The sequence below is a fragment of the Trichomycterus rosablanca genome, chromosome 7, assembly GCF_030014385.1.
Source record: "Trichomycterus rosablanca isolate fTriRos1 chromosome 7, fTriRos1.hap1, whole genome shotgun sequence".
Lineage (NCBI taxonomy): Eukaryota > Metazoa > Chordata > Actinopteri > Siluriformes > Trichomycteridae > Trichomycterus > Trichomycterus rosablanca.
The window spans coordinates 34,233,289-34,249,973 of record NC_085994.1 but is presented as its reverse complement, the minus strand read 5'-3'; the positions used below and the strand labels follow the sequence as shown (position 1 = coordinate 34,249,973).

General features: G+C 40.2%; 1 protein-coding gene across 1 annotated transcript in view; it reads left to right on the top strand.

Moving 5' to 3' along the window:
• The window catches only part of frmd3 (FERM domain containing 3), a 44,373-nt gene extending 35,100 nt beyond the window's left edge, over positions 1-9,273 (top strand). The window contains exons 13-14 of the mRNA XM_062998616.1: positions 384-508; positions 8,355-9,273. Of these exons, the coding sequence (XP_062854686.1) occupies positions 384-508; positions 8,355-8,998 (769 nt within the window). The 3' untranslated portion in view covers positions 8,999-9,273. The remainder of the gene's footprint in view (positions 1-383; positions 509-8,354) is intronic.
• The last annotated feature ends 7,412 nt before the right edge of the window (positions 9,274-16,685 follow it).

Here is a 16,685-nt window from a genome sequence, read left to right as displayed (position 1 = left end):
ATGATTCCTTAATACAAAACGGTGTTAGCCCAGTGAGTAGAGCTTTGGGCTATCAATTGAAAGGTCGAGAGTTTGAATCCTGGCTCTGCCATGCTGCCACCGTTGGGCCCTTGAGCAAGCCCCTAACCCTCTCTGCTCCAAAGTTGCCGTACAATGGCTGAATTTAGTTGTACTTTACACCTGTATATGTAGATATGACAAATAAAGACATTCTTCTTCTTCTTGATGATCTTTAATGGTTTGGTGCCTTGTCCAGTGGTACCAGGATAGGCACCAAATCCACCAGGACTAATTACAATAATGCGGTTACTTAAAAGACATGAATAAATAAAGAAAGAAAGAAAGAAATCAATAAATAAACTTGTTTACTGTCTTTGTTTTAGGTGTCAGTTGGGTCAGAGCAGAAGTTACAGCTCGCTCAGCCATAAACATCTCATAATGAACATGGAGCCTCTTCTACCGGCGCTCAGCACAGACCAGGAATACAGAGATGTCTCCGCAGATAGTGGTAACACACAAAAGCATACACACACACATAAACACACATGCACAGTGCTGACAGGTGTGAGATGTCCTGTTCACAGAGTCTCAGTGGAAATTGAGCAGCTGAAGAATCTGTCCAATTACAAGGTTAAAAATATGCAGCTGATTATCTGAGGGGACAGGACAGCGTTAGCTGTGATTAATAGAGCCATGCTCGGGCTTGCACGGCTTCTTTGGGTGTACTAGTGTGTCAAGCTACATGCTAATTTGGAGCCGGGTGAGATGGCATGCATGAAAGCACACGGTGATCTGCAGCATCACAATTTGGCTCATGATTTTTTGGTGTTATTGCAGAGCTCTGCTTTGATAGTTTTTCATTTTTGAACCATTTTCAGAGTATTTCCAAATTCTACTGCAGTCACATTTATGACAGGGGCGTGTTTTTAGCTGCTTTACACTTCAACATCTTGGACATTTTGACCAACAGATTGCTAACTGAATTGCTGTAGGATTGCTAGTGTAAGACTTTTCTGTACTGACAATGTTTGATGTATGTGTTTACGTATTAAGTGCATTTTGTCTCTTTGGGGATTCCAGAATCAATGGAAAAGTGTGCTTCTCTACACACGTGATCATCTCTCTGTTGTCTGTGCTGTGCCTTAAGAACAAGCCAGTAAAGTATTAAGCTCCTGATAGTTTGTCTATGTTCAGTTTATTTGTTTCTTTATAAACTTAGCAAACTCTATAGTTGCTCGGGTACACTAGGACCACCTCATAGTGCAAATTAACCAGTAAACATGAGGCACTTGAATGCTATGCAAATGAAAAATGTTAAAATGCTAAACACAAACCTGTGTATTACACAGGAAAAGGCTCATTTCACAGCCGTGAATTAGGTAGTTTCTTAATTATAATAATATTTAGTCAGAAGTCTTGATAAAATAAGAGATTTTTGATGGCAGGTTAGCACACTGTCTACAGATCTTTAATGCACACAGTAATGCTCCTGCTGCATGTTGGTTTTTAGATTTTAAACAGCCCCTCACTTATGTCCCTATTATTCACACTTCTCCCTTGGTGTATCACCCATGCACACAAAAATGTAAAGACACTGTTGTTATTGTAGGCACATGCTACAGTTTACACCTCAGTCACATGTCCCCAACACTTCCCCAAGAATGTGTGTCCTTCAGAAAATAGGTTATTTAATCCAGGCTCTCCTCCAAAGACTTATCGTGTCATTTTATCTGGCTAAGTTTGTGTGTGAAAGAGAACGGACACCGGGGATGTACAGAGATCTTAAGACCCCTGCATTCGGCTGGCTTACTGGGCTTGACGGATTAGATCACGTTCTCTGTAGACCTTTAATACGCAGACTGCAGTGTAAGAACATCGTCATGATGAGCTATTTAATAAAAAATGTGCTACAAGTCAGCTGACTTTATTTATGGTTAAATTTAGGGTTTATTTGCCATATTGTACAATAAGAATTAAATTTGAGGACTATTTTTATAAAATGTTTTAACACTAACCTTTCACATGTGCATTTTTCCTTCAAACTTACAAGTAATTTGCATGGATAGTGAAGGAGTAGACTGACTTAGCAATTTAATAAGATCAAACATTTCAAGGACAATTCCTCAGTAACTAAAGAATGTATAAACAAAACCAGATACATTTAAATGAGGCTGATCTTAAAGGGTACAGAAAAAATAGGATTATATTATTATATAAAAAGACAAATGGAAAAAATTGTCTACAAATTGAAGTGATTCTGAAATACACCGATGAGGCATAACATTATGACCACCTTCCTAATATTGTGTTGGTCCCCCTTTTGCTGCCAAAACAGCCCTGACCCGTCGAGGCATTGACTCCACTAGACCCCTGAAGGTGTGCTGTGGTATCTGGCACCAAGATGGCAGCAGATCCTTTAACTCCTGTAAGTTGTGAGGTGGGGCCTCCATGGATCGGACTTGTTTGTCCAGCACATCCCACAGATGCTCGACTGGATTGAGATCTGGGGAATTTGGAGGCCAAGTCAACACCTCAAACTCGTTGTTGTGCTCCTCAAACCATTCCTGAACCATTTTTGCTTTGTGGCAGGGTGCATTATCCTGCTGAAAGAGGCCACAGCCATCATAAGATTTGCGTTACGTTTCTATGAAAGAGTGTACAAGGTCTGCAATAATGCTTAGGTAGGTGGTACGTGTCAAAGTAACATCCACATGGTAGGTGGTAGGACCCAAGGTTTCCCAGTGGAGCATTGCCCAAAGCATCATACTGCCTCCGTCGGCTTGCCTTCTATATATATATATATATTTAACATTGTACATATACAGAGGAGATTCAGCACTCATGCATTTTTATATGTATGAGTTTGTGTTATTATATATTTTATATGTATAACAGCATGTCTTCTAGATGCAAGTTGTTTCCATTATCAGCCACTAAGATTTGCACAGCCTTGTGCCTCGTCTATCATTATAAAAATAGCTCATCCAGCAGTTGAGATGATCCGGTCCCTAATGCCTTGTCTTTGTTAACACTGTGTATGTCTCAGTCATCCAAAAGAGGAAAGAGGGGGCTGGCTGGACCCCTGCACTGGAACGTATGTGTAGAAGTCATGGAAGACATTATTAAACCAGACCAGAGAACAGAAGTTCAGGGCTGAAGCCGGGGTCCGACTGTAGGGCGGTCATGGAGGGTCTGGGAGAGCTAGAGGTGCAGGAAATGGAAAGGACCGTGGCACTGGGCTGCAGAAGGGTTTCAGAGGAATATTCTGTTGAACACAAGGCTTCAACAGAATGTGGTTCAACCAGTGTGGTTCAAGACCACGTTCCAGAGGGTGATTTTAATGTTGGCGAGGTTCAAGAAAGGTTTCTGGATAGTACTGAGAATGTGCAAAAGGCTCCGGAGAGTGTTCAAGCCAAGATTATTAATACCAGTGTAGATGTGGACATGCTTCAAAATAAAGCTTCTGATGGGATTGCAGACATGGACAGAGTTCAGGTGGATGTAATGAATGGCAAAGTTCAAGATGAAGCCCTGAAAAGCAGTTTGGATGTAGACAAAGATAAGGTTCTGCAGATGGCTGTGGACAGGACGAGTGGTCAAGACCAAGACGAGGTGCTTGAGGCTGGAGTAGGCAACAACAGAGTAGGAGTTCCAGACCAGGTCCCTGAAGGCAAAGTGGATGGCAACAGTGTTCATGAAGGGCTTCTGGATGGTGATTTGAACACTGAGAATGTTAAAGACGAGATGCTGGTGGGCAATGTCAATATGAGCAAGGTTCAGTATGAAGAGAGTGTGGACATAGACTCACTTCAAGAGAAGTATCAGGACAGGGTTTCTGAAGATACTGGGGATGAAAGCAAGGAAGATTTAAACAAAGCTCTAGGGAAGGTTCCTGAGAATTCTGTAGATGTGAATGAGGTTTTAAATGCGTACGGCAGGATGGACACAATGCGATGCCAGGTGAAGATCACCACCCGGCACAGCCTGCAGCTGCACATGGCCAATCACACAGCCCGGGATGTGTATGTAAGGCTGCTTAACCATGGGGATCGGATCTCAGGAAATGGTATGAAAGCACTTAAGTTGCTTAGATCATCATCATACTAATTATTATTATTACTATACAAAGAAATATCAATACAGCAAAGAAATCACAATACTCTTTTAATAGCTGTATTTAATATAAACAATTTCTCTTGCAGGAATGTAGTTTGATACGAGGGTTCTTCAAAAAGTTGCCACACATTTTTTTTGCCCTCAATTTATTTAGAATATTAATAGATGCAATTTTGCAAGTGGAATTTTGGTGGAATATTTGCATGATATAAGACATCAGCTGCTCAACAGTATGTTGCCGGCATTGTCTGATTCATTTCTTTGTAATGCACCGTACATTTTTAATAGGAGACAGACTTGTTGATCTTTATAGACACACACACTTCGTGTTTACAAAGCAAGTCTGTTGTAATGCATGCAGAATGAGGTCTGGCATTGTCTTGCTGAAATTACTATGGACTTCCTATCTCCCTTTGAAATCCCAATATACACCTCTGGGTTAATGGTACCTTCACACATGCAAGTCACCCATACTGTGGGCACCGAAGAACCCATCATACCATGACGATGTTAGCTTTTGTCTGGACAGTCTATTTTAGGTTGCATTTCTTGGACCGTTGACTGACAATGGTTTTCCGAAGTGGTTTTATTTACCACATTAACATGTTTGTCTCATGCAAAGCTCAAAGCTGACAATCAGCAGTGGTGTCTGGCTTAACCCTACACTGACTGAAATGTCTTCAGATACCCTGAATCTATTCACAATATAGTGTATGGTAGATGGTAAGAGATCTAGAATATTTGCAGTTTTGCATTGAGAAAGTGGTGAGCCTTGACCCCAACCCATTTTGCTTGCAAAGACTGAGGCTTTAGTGGATCTGTTTATTATGGAATGTTTTGTAACACATATTTTATAAACATTAGTCTTAGTTTGCCCTGTTCCAACTTTTTTGAGTGTGTTGCAGATAACAAACTCAAAATTTGTTCATGTATCTAAATACATTTTGGTCACCCACAACATAACATTACAGTCAGTTTTTGGTAATTTTGTCAATTAAATAAAGGATTTAAAGAATGGACTATCACAGATCATTGCTTTTATACATTTTCCCAAATGTCCCAACTGGTTGGGTTTGTGTATACTATTCTGAAAAGGTTTACACAGCCATTTGTAGGGCTCCAAGACTTTACCGAACTACAGTGAGAGCCATTATGTCTTCCTAGCTATTTACTACATCTAGGAGTTTGCTATATTTTATTGAAGCACTCAATTACACCAACCCAGAGAGTAAAAACTATAACAACTATAAAAAAGACACCTCTACTTTTAGCTAAGCTCAAACAGTCCACAGTGTAAGACGGGAATGATACTATAAGAGGTTTTAAAAAAGACACCCCTGCAAGCCAAGAGAAACACAAGTGCTTATTTGACTGGCTTATCCAGCTGTTTTTACAGTGGTTCCATAAGGATTTGTCATACGTCCAGCCTCAAAAACATAAATAATTGAACGAAAGTGGACAAAGCAGTGATGTCAAAGTCAGTATTCAATTTTCTAAAAAGCAAGCATGGTGACATCTGTTTCTTTTCTTCACTGGTCCATTCACATCCTTGCAGGAGTCATTCACACACGCTCGGTCTTTGTTGACTCTGACTGTTGCTATGGCACCGATCATTGGCGGACTGTCTGCTCTCTTCTGCTGGGTTTAAATGTGTGTACGTCTCTGTCGGGGTGTCGCTATGGTGACAGGTTTTTGCCCTCTGCGCTCATCTTTATTGCCATGTAATGACCAATACGGCGAGAATTAAGTGGGATTAATGTAGCATTTGCAGTCGTGTTCGCTATCTGGTGCAGTTAATACAGTGTGATCACTGTGATCTGATGATTCGATTATGATTAGATGATTTAATTTGCTTCAGTCTTAAAGCTAGATATATATTTTTACATCAAGGTTGATCAAGGTTCTAAAACAGTCTAGAAATATTAGGTGATTTGTAAATAGTTTAAATAGCGAAAGGTTACATGTATTTAAATGACTGGGCATCAGTGTAGAGTTTGCCATCTCTATGTGACCATAGCAGTTTTCACTCATGTAGTCATATCAGCCTTCAATCTTCTGCAAAAAGTACAGGATTTTGAAGTGAGTCTGCAGGAATTTGTGACCATTTGTGTCAATATTGATCAATTTGTGTTGCCACAAGTGCTCGGCAACAACTAATCTAGAAAGTTACAAAGGAGCCAAGAAAAAAATATCTAACAAATTCCTGATGCCTCAGCTAAGATCAATGTTCAATTAATGAAATTAATTAATTAAATTGTCCAATTACACTGCAAATAAAAAATTACCACAAGTACATTTTATCTGAAATCTTACATGACCACTTTTAAGTTAAATGATTGTTTAGGATGTATTACTTAATACTTTATGTACTTTAAATAATACACTATACGTCCAAAAGTATTGGACCCCTGACCATGTGCTTGCTGGAGATTCCATTTTAAAAACAAATGGTATTGATAGAGTGACAACTATGTGATCTTTTTAGCTATAACAACAAGGTTTCTCACAGGACTTTGAATTATGTCTGTGGGAAGTTGTGCCCATTCAGTCAAATGAGCATGTGTATGGCTGGGCACTGATGTTGGTCAAGAAAGCCTCAATTGATGTTCCAGTTTATTCCAAAGCGGTTGAGTGGGAATAAGATCAGGGCTCTGTGCAGACCACCAGGTTTATCTTCATGTCTTTATAGACTTTGTTTTGTGTACAGGGGTGCAGTCATGCTAGAACAGGAAAAAAAACTGTATGTACGTTAATGCATTCATGATATTCAATACCTCGTCCTCATGAATAAAGAAATAGCTTGTGTGGGCATAACCGTTTGAAGCAGTGCTGATCTCACCAATGACTTAGTCACGAGACTTGTCTAAATCCACTGTGCCCAGCTGAGTCTATATATAGCCTGGGCTTACCCAGAGTACAGGCTGAATCCGAGCCCCTCTCTCCCACAGATACACAACGAGGTTACTGTAAGTTTGGCTTTAAGATGTATTTCAGATCACTCATTTATACAGTGTAGACAGTGAGGTTTTCTGAAGTACCTTTCATGTAATGAAAAAACCTTTCATGTTGCAAAAAAGGTTGTGAATCTTTTGGAAATATCTAGATTTTTGCAATAATTACTCATGAAATTTGGTCTTATTGAAGCCATAATAACAAACACATTCCATCTAAATGAATACAATTGTACTTTCTTATGTTTTATTAAACATTTTGAATAATTATTCACAGTCCAAGTGTGTGACATTCCAAATTCTGCAAGAGTTAGCTGTGCTTTTTAATAAAACTGGTCATGTGGGATGTAAAGGTGCCCTGCCCTTAATGTAAACATTGTAGAGGACTTCCACTTTTCACTGTAAAACATACTGTCTTATGCAGTAGTCCATGCTTTCTTCATTTTCTACATGAAAATAAGTTTCCCCTGCAAATAACAGATTTAAATACGACCTTTTTCTATGAATTAATGTACAATTTATCTCACTCACCTTCTTAACCGCTTATCCAGTCAGGGTCGCGGGGGTGCTGGAGACAATCCCAGCTTTTCAATGGGCACAGGGCACAAAGTAACAACTTGGAAGGGGCGCCAGTCCATTGCAGGGTAGACACACATACACCTAAAGGGCAATTTTGTGTCTCCAATTAGCCTGACTGCATGTTTTTGGACTGTGGGAGGAAACCGGAGCTCATGGAGGAAACCCACGCAGACACGGGGAGAATATGCGAACTCCACACAGAAAGGACCCAGACCGCCCCGCCTGGGGATCGAACCCAGGACCTTCTTGTTTATGTTAATTTAATATTGCTATAGAATTAAATGTGCCACAGCTTTTGCACATTATATTTTTCAATGTTTCATTCTGCATAAAACCATACTGTCTATAAATGGAGGAATTGGGAGTAAATGTTTTGCAAATATCACAGCAAAAGCACAACAAACAAGGCTAATAGGAGTAAAATAAATTGTAATACCAGAACCTGTGAGCCCACTTAATTAAGGGAGACAATATTGCTGTCACAAAGCTTTTGGATGATGTTCCATGGATAAATGAAAAAAACATGGCACAGAATCACCAAAACCTAAAGTGTTATGAAGCATAGTGGAGGGAGCATCATGGTTTGGGGCTGCTTTGTTGCACTGGGGCCTGGACATTGATCATTAAAAGAACAATACATTTAAATCATGATATCATGAAATGTTACTAATTGTGATGCTTGGATGATTTTCCTTCATTTTTCTGTAGGTCTCCTGGCACTGAAAGACTCGGTCCACTTGTCTCCACTAAAGACGTCTTTGACACCAGGGGACACAGTGCTAGAGGAGAGGGAGGATGAGGAGACAGAAGAGGATGAGTCAGCCATTTCTGATACTTGTTTGAAGGAAATGAACAAGCAGAAGCCTCAAACTGATGAGCAAGATGGCTCCCTTACCATCTCTGACACGGCGTATAGCCCGTGTGTCAGCGCAATGCCCACGCCGATGGAGGAATTGCGCAGGGGTGTCGATTTTCTGTTTCAAAGCCCAGGCCACTTGCTTAAAGAACTCCATGATGATCCAGAAATGCAGGCCGAGCTTCGGGCAGAAAGCGAACGAGAACTGGCCCAGGAGGCCGCCCGCCTGTCACTGTGCAGCCAATCAAACAGCAGGCCACAGATACGGGCTTTCCTCAACAGCGCTGCCCGTCTTGTGGCAGTAGCTTTAGTCCTCTTGCTTCTCTTATTGGTTCTCTTGCTGGTTCTTCTGGAGTCCAACCTGGAAGTGTCCTTCCTTCAAGATATCCGACAGACGCCGGAGTTCGAGCAGTTTCACTACGAATACTACTGCCCGCTGCGACGCTGGCTCTGCTACAAACTTGTGTTTCTGAGGGAGCATCTGTGGGGAGACTGAGTGTCATGGAGAACAGCTAGCAGCTAACAAGCCCTTCTTCAGCAGGGATGAACTAATGGGACACGGGGAGGGGAGGACTGCGCAGGAAGGAAGGTTTGATCTCATACATCATACACACTACGACTGGATTTACCTTCAGCTGTTAGTCTACACAAAGCCCTGAATTTTAGACAAGCTGCAAGTTCAGAACTTTTATTGAGTTAAAAACAATTTCATTGTAGCGGTAAATGAGTAGCAAAGAATTAGCAGCTTTTTTGTGTAATCAGGGTAAAATACATGCTGTACACATTTCTTGTAGTAGTTTATTATTGTATTAAAACACACCAGTAGCTACATCCATTCTCTGCCACGATAGATTAGTAATTTGCCATATAAGCTGCATTTAAAGACTAAATTGGAAATGTTACTTTGTTATTTTGCATTCACACTTGCAAACTACAAGTCGCTCCATCACTCCAGTCCTGGGGGGACTGGATTCCATCACAGTTTGCTTAGTTTTTTGCTCATTTACACCTGAAACCAGGTCAAATAGATGTGATAGAGCAGGATCATGTTAAAAGTTGGTGGATTTAGGCCAAGAGGAAAGTAAGAGGACATTAATTTATCACTGTGGTACTGTTATATAGAATCAAATTTAAAAGTGTATTATTACAGGGTTCTCAATCTGTGGCTCATGTTCCATTCTCAGCCTGGGATGGGTTCGAATCTCAGCAGTGCTATCAGCCGGCTGAGTGTCCACACAGAGTGATGGGGGGTGGCTGAAGCATTGCGATTGATTGGCACCCTGTCGAAGGTATTCCTGCCTTGTGTGAAACTGGGCGAGCTGTGGGCATAATAAAGGGACAGTGGTAGTTCTTTAGTTAAAGTAGTGAACTAGTGATCACAAGGTTGAAGGTTCAAGCCCCACATCTGCCAGATTGCCACCCTCTACTGCTCAGATTGTATACTGTCAAAATTGTAAGTCGCGTTAGCTAAAAGCGTCTGCTAAATTCCTGCAGCACGCTGTAGTTCAAAATAACTACATTTCCCATAAGCCACCGCGCTCATCAATGCGTATTCGCAACACCTGTGCGCAATAATATATCAATGCGCGTTCCCACAACATAGTGCAGAGTTTTTCATACTCGCTGATTAAGCCGGTATGCTAGCGTGTATTTCCGAGAGATATACGTATATTTAGATATATATAAAAGAGTGGAAGAAAGAAACTTGCGTTCAAAGAAAAGAAAATAATCTAGAAATTAGTTTCGAACTTGAGGTGATTCGGCGGATGTTCACGGTCAACTAGGCGAGATTTCTCCCTATCCACGATTTTCCTGGCAACACAATGGGGGCTGCCATGACACCTCCCTATTTCCGTTTGCCGGTTTTTCGTTTCCGGTCGCGTTAGATTTGCTGTAGTACTAACTACAACATTATTAAACTACTTTTGGTAAGGACTGCATGGTTTAAATATGAGCTCGGGCTCGACGTGTGCCGCTCTCGGGTGCCACAACAACTCAAAGAAATTGAAGCTGTTATTGGAAAGTTCGTGCTTTTAACAGCAGCGGATTTGTAAACATTGTCCGTGCGCTGCGCCTTACGCGTTACATTCCATAATAATATAATAATAATCATATTAATTATATCAATAATATAATATTTATTAATTAAATAATAATAAAACATTTATAATATCGTATAATGCAGTTTCACTTTGTATAGTCCAAAATTTTAGAGAGCGTTGCAGAAATTGGACAAAATTAATAACATTTAAATCCGGACACCCAGACAGACACGGCTTGTGCAAGTGAATACTGAACGGGTGTAAATACCCTGTTTGTTGTTCCCAGTTCATTGTTTTAGTAAATTAAACAACGCAACGCATTTTATTCTGTCCCTTCAGCTCCCCTTTCCTGCTTTACATCCACTCATGAACCAATATAAGTATACACTGTTGTAGAAGTAAAAACAATCAACAAATCAGTCGTGATACATTGTTTATTATTTCCAGTGTTTCACAGCTATTAGAATGTTCCTCGGTTCATCCCTTCCACAACTTCCCTAACCCTGCAATGCACGAGTAACCCACCGTCTCGACTACTCCACTTTCCCTCAGCATTACCCACGCCTGATGTTTACCTTCAGCAATTCCTACGCATGTAAGCCTCTGTGCTTTTATAATTCTGTAGCTCCTCGCCGTCTACAGCTTCGGAAAAGACGAAATGGTTCACTTACGTACATCAATATAGCTAACCTCATGTCATCTACCCACTCTGTAAGCGTGGAAGGGTGGGACACTGTCAGAACACGGTCATCACAGCTTCTTAAAATGTCCTTACTGTCAAGTGCTAGGAATTAAGAAAGGACTCAGTTTTAACTCAAACAAAACTGCTTTATTGTTCGGAGTATCAGCTTGCAGAGACACGGACATGCGAGTGAGCAGAGTGCGTTCCAACAACACACCGAGAGGAGGGAATAAGGGTACACAGTGCACTCGTCTAACAAAATGCATACATAGACAGTCGCTCTACACTTACTATTCAACCACCGAGTGCTTTTGGCCATGTTTGTTAAAAAAAACCAGTTACGAATGACCACTACTTCTGTCGTTCAGAACGTAAACACTGTAACCGGAAGTCAAAAACCGGCTTCAGCTACGAATCACGGGAAAGGTCAAAGTTCAGGAAAATCGTGGATATTAGATCAGTGCAGTAAGCACACCTCCGCAATCAGTGTAGCCGGAATTTCACCGCACTTTTATCGCTTAATTTGTTTAGAAGAACTCTATATTACTGTAAGCAGTGTGAACGTTTGGCGCATTTCAGCTTTACCGTTTGTGCGCAGCCACATAAGCAAGAACAATTGATTTATGACGTCACCATTGCAATAGCTCAGTGGGCAGAGCACAGCGCTCACGTTTTTCTCTGCTACATTGAAATTACTCAAGCACTACCACACACATTAATATAGTATTTCTGTACATTGGGTCAAACATTTTGGTGGTGAATAATAACATTAAAACAAATAAAGGCCAACATTTTGATTATTAACTAAACACACACTTTTTACAATGTGTTTTGGTAAACTGAACCAACTGTGATCCTGACTAGGATAAAGTGGTTAGCCTGCTCTTGTGAACACTTGTTCCATTATTCCAATGGACAGTTCTGAACTGCAGAAGCAAAAAAGCAGGGACAAACTTTTTCCTTAAGGTTCTACAACACTTAAGTGTAACCATGTAACGTGGTGCAGGTGCAGAATGAGTTCCACATTAAGAGTCGTGGCCTTTTGTGTAAACATTTTGGCTGGCAGAGGGGGCATGGAGGTGCAGAGGATTGATGGGTCAGTATCTCATTATTGACAACTGCCTGTGCCTTGTAAACATTAATTTGCTTCAGTTGAAAGGTCATGGTTTTTCCTTCTCTCACTTGCCAGCTCCTTTATTGGCACACCTGCTTTTCTCTGAAATGATGAAACTGGGCCATTTGGTCTGGTTCAAACTTTCACTTACATACAATGTCCGCATACTAAAGTCATGGCATTTCAGGACAGAACCGTCCTGGGAGAGCGGATTGCCCCAGAGCTGATGTGACATCCTTTTTTCAAAGCAGACCCTTAAATCCATGTTATACATGACATGTGCCCAGTTGGTTGTTTTGCGCTTGCTAGTGTGAATGCAACATAAGTGTCGCTCTCACTGTCACATTAAACATTTAACACGCTTTGCTTTGATAAGACTGAGACAAACCTTGCCTTCCTCTTTAAAGCAACAGCATTTAAACATTTCTTTATATTTAAAATAGAGCAAGGGCATCAGATATGCAGTCAAATTTCAGATCTGTTTTCAAATTTGTATAAATTTTTATGTGAAGCTTACTTTTACTGCTATTTTTCAGTAAGAAAACTTACGTATCTTATTTAAACAGATAAAATCAGGCCAGGTGTAGGGGGCAGATAAAATGTTGAATATTTTTTATTGGTGAACTGGTCATGCTGGGTGTTTTCTTATACAGAATAGCACAATATGCGGGTGGGGGGTGGGGACTACTAATTTTCTAGAGTATGTGATGTCATTAGCTGATATTGAATTAGGAAGAATGAAAGAATATTTGTACAGTTGAATAAGTATCAGGTTACAAGAGGTCATTCAGTGTACTTTAAGTGTAAATGTAAGATATAGACATAGTTCATAGATAAATCAATATACTGTGGGTTTTATTAAATCTATACTGAGTTTCCAGTTTATCTGGTACCACTACCTTATGTCAGTATACAATTACTGACTGTTTGTCAGCCCTTTTCTATTTTGTGCATCAATGATAATGTAGCAGCAAGGGATCATCAATGACCTGATATTATTTGGGAGGGGGGGACTGGAATATCTGGTCAGTCGTGGTCCTGCAGTACAGAGGTCTTCACAAGACTGATGGTATGTCCTCACCACATTGAAATGCCATCCACAATGCCACTGCTGCAAAATACCTGGTTTGTTTGTATTCTGGATATTCTTCTGTATTGTATGCAGATCTATAAACCTGCTATTCATCCCTTGACAAATTTCAGCTATGATAATAGTTACTTTTAATGTTCTGTATTCACCCTGGATTGGTTTATTTTCTACAGGCCTTATTGATCTTACGATCAACGATTACGATGCCACCAAAGTAAGCAGGCATGCCAAGTGTCACATTGGAGGTTTTTCTGACAATTGCATTTCTTTAAGAACATCTAATAAAACTGCACACCAGCAAATGTACATGACAGGGAACAAGGCTAAGAGAACATTAAAAGTAACTATTTGATTTCTACTATATATATCTCTGGTCATCAGCTAATTTTCTTCCGTAACCATCAATAACAGATGGGCTACAGTCTGTACTTGAATACTTACAAAATACATCTATATGGTAAGTGTACCTCATGAAACGTCTCATGAGCGTAGATTAAACTGGTAGCACGATGTACTATACTAAGCTGGGTTTAAAAAACTGTTTGATTCCATTGTGACCCCCATCTGTTATTGCATATTTTGTAATCTGGCAAAATAATGACATTACACAAAGCTAACTCAAGTAAGTAAACCCAACACGAACATACTCAAACTCAACATGAACAGATTTAATTTTATTTCTTCAAGGAAGAAAGTATTCAAACATACATATCACTGTGTGGAAGTATTTACCCCCTGAAATGAACCACTACAGTTAAATTCATTGAGAATTAACATTTTGTATAATACACTGATCAGCCATAACATCCTAACATAACCACCTCCTTGTTTCTATACTTACTGTCCATTTTCACAGGACCACCACAGAGCAGGTATTATTTAGGTGGTGGATGATTCTCAGCACTGCAGTGACACTGACATGGTGGTGGTGTGTTAGTGTGTGTTGTGTTGGTATGAGTGGATCAGACACAGCAGCGCTGCTGGAGTTTTTAAATACCGTGTCCACTCACTCTCCACTCTGTTAGACACTCCTACCTAGTTGGTCCACCTTGTAGATGTGAAGTCAGAGACGATCGCTCATCTATTGCTGCTGTTTGAGTTGGTCATCTTCTAGACCTTTTATCAGTGGTCACAGGACGCTGCCCACAGGGGGCTGTTGGCTGGATATATTTTTGGTTGGTGGACTATTCTCAGTCCAGCAGTGACAGTGAGGTGTTTAAAAACTCCAGCAGCGCTGCTGTGTCTGATCCACTCATACAGCACAACACACACTAACACACCACCACCATGTCTGTTCTGTGTTGGTCCTGGGAGAGTCCTGACCATTGAAGAACAGCATGAAAGGGGGCTAACAAAGCATGCAGAGAAACAGATGGACTACAGTCAGTAATTGTAGAACTACAAAGTGCTTCTATATGGTAAGTGGAGCTGATTAAATAGACAGTGAGTGTAGAAACAAGGAGGTGGTTTTAATGTTATGGCTGATCGGTGTAAAGACCCCTTTCAAAGTCACTTGCAGAAGTGATATGTTAGAGAACTTAACGCTTTACACAGTGTGTTTATATTTAAATCTCCTTTGTGCATTGTCATGTTTTGTGTGTAAATGTGTAATAACAGAGAATTGTAAGAGGAAATGACTTTTTCATGTCATTGCATGTATAAAATGATTTATAAAGAAGGCTGTAGCACAAGGGCTAAAGACATATTCCTATTTAAATATAGTATCCTCCAAGATACTGTGTTGATGTTTCACCTTGTACCCCTGTTCACACGTATCTCAGCGCTGAACGACATTCTCAGGAACTCACGAGACTTACTGACGGATCTGCAGCAGTCTGGTGTATATTTTACTGCAGCAGCCATAACCCTTCACATATGCATTATTTTTAAATATGTATCTTATTCATGGCTGTGTCATTTACAGCTCATCAGTGTTGGATACAGAATTCATATACATGTACAAGCCATGTGAATAGTCTCAAACCTGAACTGTAACATGTTATATTTATTGTGATTAAGGCCAAGTATTCCCCAGTGTAGATTCTTGTGACTTTAAACTTTAAAATGTTGTTGATGACATCCCACCATTTCAAGTTTAGCTTGGTTCTAGTCATGTTACATATCCTGAATAAATACGCATACGTTCAGCCGCCTTACTTTTTTGCTAGACGTGTAGTGACATACTGAGTTGATCGCATGCTCATCTCTGTAAATATTGTGAGAGCAAAAAAAATACCATACTCATCAGTTATGTCTTAGACTTGAAATTCGCATCATCATAAGCATTTGCATGTCATTTGTACATCAGTAGCAGAAGTAGATCTTGTAGTAGTCGTACCTCAACAGATCTGATTTGCATTTGAATTCAGTTTGTATGAATCTTGTCTGATCTAATTTGTTGGTAGACTTGAGTAAATCGAAATTTCAATGTCATTAAGTCTCATCTCATTACTGTTTATGATGAAAAAAAACAGCAGTAGCAGCATTAATTATGTAGACAATAAATCTGATGCTGTACTTTTTCTATGTGTTAATCATGACCAGCAAAACTACATGATTTGAGACGGTCGTACCAGATTTTTGTGTGCACGTAATTACAATGAGTTTAATTTAATTCAGTGTTAATACAGTTATTATTATTTATTTATTAGGATTTTACCGTCATGCTTTACATTCATAACAGAAACGGTAGTTATTTGTTACACAAGATTCATCAGTTCCAAGTTTAATATCAAACACAAGTCATGGACAATATTGTATCTCCAATTCACCTCGCTTGCATGTCTTTGGACTGTGGGAGGAAACCGGAGCTCCCGGAGAAAACGCAGACACGAGGAGAACATGCAAACTCCACACAGAAAGGACCCGGACCTTCTTGCTGCGGTGTAAATAAAATTAAACAAGAATCCAGGCCATTATTACAGTGTTTAGATTTTTAAAAGTTAACTTTTAAATATGTGCTGACTTTTCTCACTCACTCACTTTCTTAACTGCTTATCCAATTAGGTTTTCAGTGGGCGCAAGGCACACAGTAACACTCACAGACACACACACACACACCCCATTCACCTATAGGGCAATTCAGTGTCTCCAATTAAACTGACTGCATGTTTGTGGGAGGAAACCGGAGCTCCCGGAGGAAACCCACGCAGACATGGGGAGAACATGCAAACCTGGACCACCCCGACTGGGGATCAAACCCAGGACCTTCTTGCTGTGAGGCGACAGTGCTAACTTCAAAAGTAAATAGAACAG